General features: G+C 50.4%; 1 protein-coding gene and 1 pseudogene across 2 annotated transcripts in view; one reads left to right on the top strand and one right to left on the bottom strand.

Moving 5' to 3' along the window:
* The window catches only part of ESRRB (estrogen related receptor beta), a 103,071-nt gene that overhangs the window by 43,993 nt on the left and 45,828 nt on the right, over positions 1–13,250 (top strand). Inside the window, exon 2 of the mRNA XM_084891078.1 lies at positions 4,364–4,773. Within this exon, the coding sequence (XP_084747204.1) occupies positions 4,364–4,773 (410 nt within the window). The remainder of the gene's footprint in view (positions 1–4,363; positions 4,774–13,250) is intronic.
* LOC311611729 (large ribosomal subunit protein uL11-like) lies at positions 11,324–12,588 on the bottom strand (annotated as a pseudogene). Its single transcript has 3 exons — positions 12,549–12,588; positions 12,089–12,173; positions 11,324–11,752 (listed from the first exon to the last, which is right to left on the bottom strand). The product of its transcript is annotated as a large ribosomal subunit protein uL11-like (transcript).

Below are 13,250 nucleotides of genomic sequence, written 5' to 3'. Positions count from 1 at the left end.
ACACCGGCTGGGATCATTTATCCTCTTAATTTGCCTAGCCAACCGCTTTCCCTCCCGGCAAATGGCAAGTCATTATGGAAATATCTATTCTAGATCTGGGGACTTGGTTGAGGGAAGAGCTTTGCTGGGTTTGGCCACGGGCCCCAGGTGCTGGCTTTTCGGGAAGGGGTTTCCGGGAGAACCAGAGCAGCAGCCAATGCCCTCTGAGTGTTTGCTGGGTGCCAGCTCGCTCTATAGATTTTTCCTGGATTAGCTCATGCTCACCCAGACCAACCCTAGGAAGGAGGTGTTGTGTTTGAGCCCATTTTACAGATGTGGACCCTGAGGCCCAGAGAGGGTGACCTGTTGACTCAAAGGGAACAGCTACCATGTCATAGAACCGGCTGGTTTGATGCCACAGTGCAGGCTCATAACCGGGGAAAAACTCTGCTGTTTGTTGCTGTTCTTAGAGGGGCAGCCCCAGCAAAAGAGAAGACTCTGAGGGCCCCTCTGCATGTAGTGGGGGGACATTACCTCTTAAGGAGAGCAGGCCAGACACGGGCCAGCCATCCCTCTTTTCTCCAGAAGCTTCTCTCCCGCTGTCTGCCCGCCAGGAGGCCACCTTGAGGGGCCTCGGTCCCTGGATGACAGCTTAGACGTTCATGGTTGTCTGGTAGTCACAGCCTGAGCTATCTCTTCCTCTGGGAACCTGGCAGACTCTCTCAGCAGTTGGGGTTTCACCCACATCTCCCAAGATTCTGAGGAAAATCTTAAACCCACTATGCTGTCCAGCAACCCACGTTGCTGTGCAGCAGAGGCGGAGAGCCCCCCAGTCAGCTCAGGCACCCCTGGAGCTCAGGCCGCTCTGGGTCCAGGGCCCCTGCACTGGCATGAGGAGGGCCAGGGCTGGGGCGGGGGCAGGGTGGAGTGGGTCGGGGCGGGAGGAGGCCCAGTCCTATCAGAGGCAGTGGAATCCAGGCCAGCGCTATGTCCTGTTCCGAGATGGATGGCAGGGAAAGCGATGCCTGGAGGGGCTTTGACCACGGACCGCTGCTCTTCCAGAGGCTGCTGAGAGGCGGCATCTGTCCCCACTCATGGAGTCAATAGCCATCGACCCAGCTGGAAACTGGGTCTCAGCCAACTGACCCGGATGATGAGCCCAACGTGACTCCTCTCCCCAGAGGAGTGTCAGCCACCTCCCCCAAGTCCTGAGGGGGCCTGCCACCAGGCCTTCCCCTGAAGTCTTCCCTGACCCAGCCCCCTTCCTTCCCTTTCTCTCTTTTTCCTCCCGCACCTCGGCCTCCACCCCCCTGGAAGCCTCCACACTCAGACCTCTCTGGTTCTCCCACATCCATGATTTCTGACATCACTCCCCTGGATCCTGAAATGGCTGCATCCATTTGCCCAACCCTCAGTTCCTGTACCCTCTTCCCTGTACATCTAAGTCAGTGATTCTCACCTGGGGTGACTTTGCACACACACATGCCCCCTGGAACATTTGGTAATGTGTGGAGAAGGTTTCGTGGTCAGATCTGAATGAATGGAGCAAGACTGGTGTTGTGTCCACCCCCCCTTCCTGGAGCTCTGCACATTTTTGTTTGTTTAGTGTCTGTCCTTCCGTGGGAGTGTCTGAGGTCGAGGAGTGAGCCTATCCTGTTCCCATTATCTGCAGGCTGACGCTCTATCCACTGAGCCAAACCGGTTTCGGCTGTTCCCATTATCTGGCTAGCACGTAGCACACAGTAGGTGCCTGAAACACAGGTTGACCATCTCTGGAAAAGTCATTCTGGTGGAGCTGAAAGAATGATCACAAACATGAGAACGTTGCAAGAATGAAATCGTTAGCCCGCCTGGTATGACTCAGTGGTTGTGTGTTGACCTATGAACCAAAGGTCATGGTTTGATAGTCAGGGCACATGCCCAGGTTGCGGGCTTGATCCCCAGTAGGGGGCATGCAGGAGGCAGCCGATTGATTGATGATTTCTCATCATGGATGTTTCTATCTCTCTTTCTCCCTTCTTCTCTCTGAAATCAATAAAAACATATCTTAAGAAACACACAAAAACAATGAAATCATTAGGATCCCCACTAGCCTGGGACTCAAGCATCAAATTGGCACAGCTTTCCTTGCCAACTCTGGCTGGTCAAGTTTGCTTCCTTCTCAGCCTCAGGTCTCTGACGTGGGTGTGGAGGCAGGGTCTTTACAGGGCGTGTCTGGGCTGCACCGCCAGCTGGCAGAAGCTTTGTGCCCTTCTGAACCAAGAAAGAGAGGGTCAGCCCGACCTGCGGCCAGCATGGCTCAGTGGATGAGCATCGGGCATGTGCCCTGACTGGGAATTGAATGAGAAAGGAAAGGGCACCTCGTCAGCCCTCCCGGCCTACCCCGTGCAAGGGCCTTGTGGGAAGGGACCTAAAGGTGCGCTTGTGTTCGCTCAGGCAGGTGTTCTGCCTGGTTTACACCCTGCCAGGCTGACGGTGTTTCCTGAGGACAAACGGACCCACTGGTGGTAGAGGGGAAGCAGGAGGCTGTGGGGAGCCCAAGGCACCAGCCAGGGATGGGTAAGGACCCGGAGGAGACCCTCAGTGGGGGCACCCTCTGCCCCTGTAAGGGAAACCTGGGGCCTGTAGGAGAGGGGCTCCAAGGACGTGAGGACTCAATGGTCATTTGGAATAAACCGGGGAGCCTCTGTTGTCAAACTCTACACGTTTGAAAATAATAACAACAATAAGCCTCTTCGAAGCCAAAACCTTTTATCTTTGTGCCTGCAGTGCCCAGTTTCTGTTTAGAACTGTCTCTAGGGCAATGGCTTCCCTATCTCCAGACATCTTCAAGTGTAGATGCCCGGGACAGCCCCTTGGCAGGTGTTAGCTCTGGACTTATTGGCGTGCCGGGACAATGAAGGCCCCTCCCCATCGGGAGATAGTATTTGGTGATGTGGGCATGTGGCCGACCTCGTGTTGTGGGGGTGGGCTCTGTGGGGTGAGAAGGTGACCCCCTTCCCCAGGTGGTAACCAGCCCTTTCCCTAGTAGGCTGCTTAGAAAATAGGGGCTCCCTCTGAGCAACTCTGGAGGTAGGTCTGTGGCTGCCCCTCTCCCCACCACAAGTGGGCCCTCCAGCACTGAGACCCTCCCTTCCAACCTGGAGCCATCTTGCCACTCATGGGCTATACTCCTGACCTCTCCAGGACCTCTCCCTCGTTCCTGCCACCTGCTCCTCGGGCATCAGCCGTGGCCTCCTCTTTTCCTCCACGTGGCCAGGCCAGGCCAGGCCAGGCCCAGCTGGCCCCTGCTAGCCTCCTGATTCCAGATCCTGCCTGGCCCTGAGGGCCTGAGCATGGGCTGCAGCTGAGCTTCCCTAAATGCGTGCCATCTCCCGGCTGTGAGCCTTTCCAGCCCATTCAGAGGCCCCTCCTCTCGTGCTGGGCGCTGGGCTGTGGGAGGGGCCTGCCGGCCCATCACCTCCTCCCGCAGCAGGGTGCTCATCCCCACAGGGTCTCAGAGGAGCGGCTTTCCTTATGGGAAACTGGGTGCTTCCTAATGTTTCTGTCATGTTGGAAATGCTCCCCTGACTCCCCTGGTGAGGCAGGGGCATGTAAGCGTTGACATTTAAAGTTACAAACAGCTGAGAATGATGGAGTTGGGGTTGGAAGGTTCTCTTTTACTGCCTGACGGAAGCGCAGTGTCCAGAGGTGAGGGGCTGGGTGGGAGCCTGCCCGCTCGGGGTGCCAGGCAGGGCCATGGGAGAGGGGCCTGGAGCCACCCTCCCATGTGCCCTGGGCCAGTGGCAAAGCCCAGAGGCAACCAGTCTAGCTGGGACTTTTGCCACAAGCCCTGCCTCTTGGCCTGGTGGGAGGTCTTCTGGTTCCAATCCCGGTGATGGTGGTGGGCCGGGGAAGCTCCAGGCTTGGACTTACCTGAAGTACGAGTGGGAATGGGCAAGATGGGCTACCCAGGGGTTGTCTGGTCCCTGGCTTGGCACGCCCACACTTTCAAGGGCAGCCACCATCTTTTATTCTTGGGCAGAAAGTTTGGCCAAATACTTTAGCTGAGTTGTTACCTTTTTTGGTCACCCTCAAGCCAGCAGTTGTCCAAGAACTGGGTGCCTAACCTGAAGCTAATTGATTAAACATAGTTTGTGGGGGTTTTTTTTTCTTTGTTTTTTTTCTGAAGGTTCTAGGGATTGGGAGTGTCTTGATGAAAACTTGCTCTAGGCTGTTGTGGCTTCAGGTCCAATCAACCTTCTCCAATTTTATCTCCCTGAAGCCTTAGCATAGCACCCCTCCCAGCCGCCCCGCCCGCCGTGCCCGGGCCGGGAGCTAATTCTTGGGTCCGAGATGCACCTCGGGGCCCTGCACAGACCTGACTCCCCACCTCTGCCTGCAGGCTGCTGAACAGGATGTCCGCGGACGACCGGCACCTGAGCTCCAGCTGCGGCTCCTTCATCAAGACCGAGCCGTCCAGCCCATCCTCAGGCATCGATGCCCTCAGCCACCACAGCCCCAGCGGCTCCTCGGATGCCAGCGGCGGCTTCGGCCTGGCCCTGGGCCCCCAAGCCAATGGCCTGGACTCCCCGCCCATGTTTGTAGGCGCCGGGCTGGGAGGCACCCCATGTCGCAAGAGCTACGAGGACTGTGGCGGCATCATCATGGAGGAACCGGCCATCAAGTGCGAGTTCATGATGAACGCCATCCCCAAGCGCCTGTGCCTCGTGTGTGGGGACATTGCCTCCGGCTACCACTACGGCGTGGCCTCCTGCGAGGCCTGCAAGGCGTTCTTCAAGAGGACCATCCAAGGTACATGGGCGCCGGAGGGGTTGCGGGGTGGCGACCCTGGCCTGCGGTACGGGGAGCCTGGTGGTCCCTCAGGCCAGGGCTGGGTGCTGGGAGCAGAGGTTTGGGGGCGTTGTTTTCTGTCTTTCGGGTTTTCTCATGCTATAGTCTGGATGAGGACTCTCACTCCGGACGGGACTGTTATTGAAATGGCATGCACCCCGAGATGGTGCCTCAGAACCCCTCATACCCCACAGAGTGTCTCACCACGGCGTGGGCTTTCACCGGGATGGGAAACAATGTGAAAAAAGCTGATTTTGGGGGGAAATAGCATTATTTACCCTGCAGTAGCAGGCCTCTTGAAATATAAAGAGTTTCTCTTTTTTTTAATTACACAAGTGAAATATGACTATTTTCATGAGAAAGGCTCAGGCTGACTGAGAAGGAGACGTGCCCGGGCCCGGGCCTCAGCGAGGCCTGCCTTCTATGCTTTTTTGGAGCATCTGTGTATCAGCTGAGTCACGGCCCAGTGGCTGTGGGGAGGCTGCCTCTTTCCATGGATTCTGGAGCAAATAATCCTGGTGAAGGTGTGCGAGAGCCTGATGGGTGCCCTCTGCAAAACGATCCCTAGTTCAACTGGGAATGATGATGGGCTGTTATCAGGCCCCGGCCCAGCACTGAGAGACAGTGGGGTAAACGGGAGCTGAGACTTACTGCACCAGGCCTCAGGTAGCGCAGTTGCTACATCCACCCCAGCTGGTAACTTCGGAGCGCTCTCCCTAGGTGCTGGTGGCAGGATGGACAAAAGCCCGGCTCCTGCAGGTCACTGAGATGCGCTGATAACAGGCCGCTGGGACAGACACTGGAGGCAGACTGGGGAAAACCAGGGCCTCTGTCCTTCCCCCCCACTTCCCCTTTGAAAGAGGCAGGCCGGCCTTCTCTGGTATGAGTCTCCGTTGATTCAGTCAACAAGTATTTATTTGTTGAGATCTCTCCAGATGACAATCTATTTATTAAACCAATTGAGGGATTTAAGCTTGGTCATGCTTCCAACTCTGCATATGAGTTGAGACTGTGTGGTACAGTGGCTTGCCACCTGGGCACTTGGATCAGACTGCTCCATTCGTTGCCTTACGACCAATTGCTTTGGGCCTCAGTTCCTCTCTCACCTTCAGTGAGAGGAGAGTTTCCTCACCTCACAGAGAGCTGATAAAACAGGATTAAGCGAGTTAATATATATTTAGCACTTAGATTATGCACTGGCACCTGGTAAGCATGAAATAAATGTTTATGAGGATTATTTTCACTTTTACAGAATCACTGAAGATATGTTACTAGGACAGCAGATATATTAATTTGCTTTACCTTACAGAGAAAGCTTTTATAGTTACATATATTTAAACTATAGTTACTTTGACTTAAGAGGATTTAAATTAATCTTAGCTATTTTAGTTTTAGATAGCCTGTATTTTTTTAAAATATATTTTATTGATTTTGTACAGAGAGGAAGAGAGAGAGATAGAGTTAGAAACATCGATGAGAGAGAGTCATTGATCAGCTGCCTCTTGCACACCCCCTACTGGGGATATGCCCGCAACCAAGGTACATGCCCTTGTCCAGAATCGAACCTGGGACCCTTCAGTCCCCAAGCCGATGCTCTATCCATTGAGCCAAACCGATTTTGGTGATAGCCTGTATTTTTAAAAAAATAAAATAAACTCTTTAAAAAAGTGAATATATGGCCCTGTCTGGATTGGCTCAGTGGATAGAGCATCAGCCTGTAGACTGAAGGGTCCTGGGTTCGATTCCTGGTCAAGGGCACATGCCTAGGGTTGCCGGCTTGATCTTCAGTAAGGGGCGTGCAGGAGGCAGCTGATCCATGATTCTCTCTCATCATGAATGTTTCTATCTCTCTCTCCCTCTCCCTTCCTTTCTGAAATCAATAAAAATATTTTTAAAAATGAATAATGTAAAAATTCAAAGTGTAAAAGAGTAAAACAGTAAAAAGTAAATTTTGAAAAAATTCCTGACTCTGGTTTCCTGAACCATCCCCAGAAGGAGCCATGATACGATTTCTTTCAGCAAATATTGACTGGGAGCACTTTCCCACCAGGCCTTGTGCCAGTCTGCAGCATGGTGAATGGATGCATCTGCTCTCTGCCAGCTTTGTACCCCCAAGTCTGAGGGCCCTGGCATCTCTAGATTTGAAAAGCCTTGGCTGGTGGTTCTAAGTCTCTTACCTCAGCCAGGGTTGAAAACCTCCAGTCCGATTGCTAATTTGTACCAATAGATATTTGGCAAACATGAGGTGTTGAAACCTTTTTAAGTTACTGAAAAATTAGCATTTTTTTTTCTTCCCAAATTGGGAATTGATCTTGGAATAAGATCAGCTCTTCGAGTCAGTTTTTGAAAAATTGCTTTTTAGGAGACAATTGTATTTTCTTCTCTCTATCATGCTCCTAAGTGAGCTGGAGAGCTCTGCATCAGATGTCCTGAAAGCAGAGGCTGGTGTGGACTCAGAAACCCTGTTACACTCAACATTGCTGGGTATGTCCTTAGCAAATCAGGAGTCTTCAGGAAGGATCCGCAAACAGTTTTAATTACTTGCTCCCACGAACAGGATAGCCATCTCTTCTGAGAAGTCAAAGACAAACAGCAGCCTCTGAGTGCAATCAAAACTGAACGGCTCTCCCCTCTTTCTCACGGGAAGAGTTTCAGGTTTATAACCAGAAACAGGTTTCCATCTAGAACAGGGAGAAGTCCACGCCAAGGCTGATGGATCGCTCTGGCTCTTTTCTCGGCTCTTTGCCTTTGCTCTAACAAAGATTCTGATTTTGTTGTTTCTGAACATAATGGCTGTGGGAAAACTAAGAAAAGTACAAACAAGGGGAGAGATGACCTGTAATGAGAGGGCGTTAATGAGTCCCCCCTCTGAGGATGTGACTGCAGGGGAGCAGAGAGCAGTGATGCCAGCTTAGAGCATCTCTGTCTGCAGGCATAGCCCTGGGCAGTTTCCTAAGCAACCACCCAATCAAGAAGGATATTTTAAAAAGCTCAATATCTTATTATAGAATGATCCATGTATGCTTGGAAAGCTTTGAAAATCTTGCTGGCTCACACCTAGCACCTTCCTTGTAGGTAACTTTAATCTGCTCAAATACAGTGGAAAGAAATTTTGGGAAGTGAGGCTATCATGATAGATTTAGTGAGGTAGGCCTCAGTCATGCTAGCACTATGGCGTGGGGTGGGGGTGGGTGGAGGTGGGTGGGTGGGTGGGTGGGTGGGGGGAAAGGTGGGCAAAATACAGCCTTCGGGCTGGTCACCTGCTTTTGTAAATCAAGTTTATTGGGATGAGCCACACCTGTTTATTTACATTTAGTCTTTGATGAGCCAATAAGCCACTTTGAGTAGTTTCGACACAGACCTTCAGGCCACAGAGCCTAAATCATTTACTATCTGGCCCTTCCCAGATAAAAGGTGCTCTCCCTTGCAGCGAGACATTGACCTGGGGAGATGCGGTACCCATGCCATCAAGGGGCTTAGAGGTGAAGTGTTTGTTACAATGTTCCCTGCAGATTCTTTGCTATGAAAAGGAGTTTCTTAGCTTACACTCACCCATAGTAGATGAGCTCTGAGAGGGACAAAAAGGGCACCTCCCAAAGGAACTCAATGGCTCCAAAGAAGCGAACCCCCCACCTGATTGGGTTAGGGGGGTGGGGATAAGTGCCCACCAAAAGGCTTGATCAGCCATGGGGACATAGACTCAGGCACCTCTCCTGGGGAAAGGGAGTCAGGTTGGGGCCAGCCTGCTGTGATCAAACATTCCGGTGGTCTGACCTCAGGTGGTCTGACCTAGTTCCTGACAGGCCTTCTGATCAGATTGAACTTGCTGGCCAGGCCCCTCAGCTTCTCCTTGGACTGGAGTTCGCTGCTGTTTCTGGTTCCTGAATTGGAGCAATGGGAGTCTGCCCCTGGGGATGGAGCCCCTGCCAGTGGCTGTCAGTCGGCCTTTGAACTAGGGCTGAGCGCCAGATCTGGCCTGTGAGACGGACCCCACAGTAATGAGAGCCTTTGTAATGCGTGCTGGGAACATGGAGGAGCCACGCTGGGTCTTTTCTAAGCCCTACTCCTTGGACCCTGTCAGTCTCTCATTCTCAGCAATGACCCTGCCTCCTGCTCCGTGGAGAAACCGGAAGCCTCTGAGGGGAACTGCTCAGAGACTTTTACCACCAAACCTATACACTCCCACATCTGCAGTATCTTGCATTCACTATTTGTATAGTTATTTATAGCTTCCCATGCACTGTTGGAAGCTGTCTCCTCCCCCAGGCTCAACCCTTCCAGCCTTTGAATCTGTCTCCTCCCTTCTTCCCAGAGACCCTCCTAACATTATTTCTTCTCTTTTTATCTTATTTGCACTCTCTCCATTCTCTTTCTGTCCATTAGCATTTAAATACCCCTAGTATCTCTAGTTAGAAAAAATATATATCTCTCCCTCAACTTTCAGTTTCCAGTGTCCCCCTTCTCTTCCTTCCCTCACTTTAAAAAAAATAAAATAAAAATAAATATATATATATATATATATATATATATATATATATATATTATTGATTTTTTTACAGAGAGGAAGGGAGAAGGATAGAAAGCTAGAAACATTGATGAGAGAGAAACATCAATCAGCTGCCTCCTGCATACCCCCTACTGGGGATGTGCCCACAACCAAGGTACATGCCCTTGACCGGAATCAAACCTGAGACCCTTCAGTCTGCAAGCCGATGCTCTATCCACTGAGCCAAACCGGTTTTGGCCCTTCCCTCACTTTTGAAAAAAAAAATTATTTATTTATTTATTTATTTATTTATTTGTTTGTTTATTTCAGAGAGGAAGAGAAAGGGAGAGAGAGATAGAAACATTATTGATAAGAATCATTGACCAACTGCACCCTCCCTACTGGGGATCAAGCCCACAACCTAGGCATGTGCTCTTGGCTGGAATCAAACCTGGGACCTTCCAGTCCGCAGGCTGATGCTCCATCCACTGAGCCAAACCTGCCAGGGCGTCCCCTCACTTCTTGCCCCACCTTATAAGTGTCTGCTGATGCACCTAATATCTCCTCCTGCCCACCGATTCAACTGCTTCTGGAATCGGGATGACTCCCAGTTCTGTAGCTCTTGCCCTCAACTTCTGCCTGAGGTCCAGCCCTCTAACATCCGAGGAACATTTCCATGGGATGTCCCAGCGCACCCCAAACACAATAGGTCCGAATTAGAAGCTAAGTCTCTGCTGTTTCTCTTTGTGTTCCCAGGTCATTACCAATGCACTCTTATAAATGTTTAAGTCAGAAATGGGTCTTTCCTTTAACTTTGCTTCCTGCTCCCCTGTAATTTCCCTCCCACTCCCTACCTTTCCAACCCAACAGGTTCTCCACACCCCTTGCTTCTGCCCAGGCCACCGCCCACTGCCACAGTTTCTGAAATGCTCTCTCAGCTGCCAGGTCCACCCCCCTCCCACTGAAGTGCTACCAGAGAGACCTTTCTGAACACATATCTGAACATGTCACTCTTCTGTCTTATTTGGGTGAAATCAAAGCTCCAGTACATGACTGAGGACCCCCTTTGGAATAGCCCCACGCTGACCTTACGGCCTTAGACTTCGCACATAATCTTCCAGTCTTCTCTTTGCTCCCCGCCCCAATCTCCAGTCCTTCCCTTTGTCCATTAGAGCTTTTGGCGTTTCCTCCAGGAAGCCTTCTCGGACTTCCTCTGCTCATTTGTCATGTGTAGTGCCCCTCCTGGCTGCTCCGGGGAATCTCCCAGCACCCAGTAATACTTACCACACTGTACGGTTATTGTGATTTCTTGTCCAAGCGCCCAAGAAGGTTGCGTGCTTTTTAGGAACAGCATTAATATATACCTTGATTTTTCACTGAGCCTCACACCCGCCCACAGTCCCTGGCAAGAGGAAATTCTCTGAGTAGAAGGTGATCCTCAAAGTGACTTCCCGCCCTCCCCCCCCCCCCCCATTTTCCCAATGAGGACACACTGAAAAAGTTTGGCCTGTTTGTATATATCAATATAAACTTTTAGGGATCTAGATAAAAAGAGTCAAATGTCTATGTATCACAATATGGGAACCTTTGCTGTATTGCATATTTCAAGTTATAATACATTGTATAAAACGATATATTTTTTGGAAAACCTTTTCTACTCACATTTTTATTTTTTATCTAAACAATGGACATTTATTTTTTTCACAGTCCTGGAGGCTGGAAGTTCAAGATCAAGTTCCCAGGGCAGGAGGCCTCTCTTCCTGGCTTGTAGATGGCTGCTTTTCTCCTTCGGCCTCCACCGCCATTTTCCCTTTTTTTTGGTTGTCAAATGATCTTTAATCTCTCATCAATGTTTCTAGCTCTCGAACTGACCCTCTTTCTCTCCCTTCCTCTCTGTAAAATCTCAATAAAATATACTAATATATTTTATATTATATATATTAATTATATATATATATATATATATATATATATATATATATATATATATATATTAAAAAGAAAAAACATTTTCCTTTGTGGTTCCTAACTAGCTGGACATTCCACTGCCCCACGGTTGATGCCATCTATGATGTCACGAGGTGGCGGCCATCAGCCTTGCAGCCCGCAGCCCAGGCCGTCCCCAGGATCTCTGTAATGGTTCCTGAGAGCTCCCTAGCTAATGACCGGCGCGGGGCAATGCTGGCAATCTCATCAAGTGATAGTTCGGCTGTGCTTAATGTGTTTCCCTTCTTTCTGTCTCTTGGCGGGTCTTTGAGGGCTTTGAGGACCAGGGCAGAGGCAGAAGGCACTACTTCCATCAGGGCCTGTCTGTTCTTATGGCCAGTTTCACTGTAATCCGCGAACCCTTCCAATCACCATTTGCTTTGGCAATATCATCACCCACCTGTTTTTGGAGACAGGCCCAGGGGGCCGATCTTGGGGGTCAGGGCAGGCAGGGCACCCACTTCCCCACTGCGGGAGGGTGTGGGGGGAGGAGAAGGGGTTCTGTTTCTCTGTTTTCTGTGTCCAGCACGGAAAAACGACAGGTTCCTGAGTGGAGGAGCTGGGGATTAAGAAAGAAAGAGACCAGGAGGCAGAAATAGATTCATCAAGCTGGGCGCTAGGTGGGCAGCAGGTTTATTTTTATAGGGTCAAAGGAGCTTATTTGCATTCTTAACTAGGTCCTAACATTACTGGATTTACATATTTAGACCTGCCCATGCACCTGGACAAAGATACTCTGCCAGTGCCTGGGGCTCAGCTAACAATTTAAAGAATGTCCATGTGCCTTCTCAGGCAGCCCTCTACACCCCACCGGTGCACCTCAGGTATACAACTTTGATTTCGTTAGGGTTGAACTTCAGCGGTGGGTGGTGGAGGCGGCTGGTGCTGGCTGAACCCAGATTTAGGACGACCCCAGAAAGTTGCACCTGAGCCGAGAGCCTGAAGTCCCTCTTCCATGCGCGCATGTAAAGCAAGGCTCACCAAACGTGCCCCAGGAGTCTCTGCCTTCTCTTGGGCAACTTTTGAACCAGTCTCAGAGCGCGCTCCCTTCGCTCCCATTTCAGTTACTTGAGATCTTACAAGCTTGCTTGGGCTGCTATCCCTGAAAATTTTTACGTTGAGCCATATGTACAGTTCCTTTTTCATTTGGGTCAGTTTACAGTCACAACTTCCACAATCAGGTGTGTACTGCTTTTGCCACTTACCATCTGCAATTATGAGCTCATAGTCTCAGGACCAACTGAGTTTGTGTAAAATTTCCTACCTCCCTTCGCTACTGATTCCCTCAGGCGACTGGCTCTCATTGCGGTCTTCTCAAATGGGGGCTGTTCCATACAAAGCGGTTGGTGTAGCACCTCCAATGTGAGTCCCCCTAAAGAGTGAAGTGTTAAACACCTTTCTTTCCTAAAGGACAAGGTGTGCAGAAAGCTCCTGCCTTACACGTGAGCTTATGTGGCCAAGGTTCCGTCCCAGCTATTGTTCTGGGAGCTGAGATGGAGCAGTGGCCCTACCTTGCTGGGCTGGGGTTCTAGCGAGGAAGGCGGACAGTAAACATGTTAACAAATAAAAGCACAGTCCTGGCTGGTTTGGTTCAGTGGATAGAGCATCCGCCTGTGGACTGAAGTGTCCCAGATTTGATTCCGGCCAAGGGCACATGCCCGGGTTGTAGGCTCTATCCCCAGTGCAGGAGGCATGCAGGAGGCAGCCGGTCAATGATTCTCTCCCTCTCCCTTCCTCTCTGAAATCAATAAAGAATATATATATATATATATATATATATATATATATATATATATATATAACATTTTTTAAAGAAGCACAGACAAAAAATAAATAAATAAAGAAGCACAAAGACAGACTGAAATAAGTGTTTCAAGGAGAAAAACCAAAGAGATGAAAGGTGATTGAGAGAGGAGGTCTCCTATGGACAGATTTAGGGCAGAGATGCTAAGAAGGTGACTTTCAA

This window comes from Pipistrellus hanaki (genome assembly GCF_964339955.1).
Source record: "Pipistrellus hanaki genome assembly, chromosome: 1".
In the NCBI taxonomy this organism is placed as follows: Eukaryota; Metazoa; Chordata; class Mammalia; order Chiroptera; family Vespertilionidae; genus Pipistrellus; species Pipistrellus hanaki.
The sequence above is the reverse complement of the archived record's forward strand: the minus strand, read 5'-3'. Positions and strand labels throughout refer to the sequence as shown.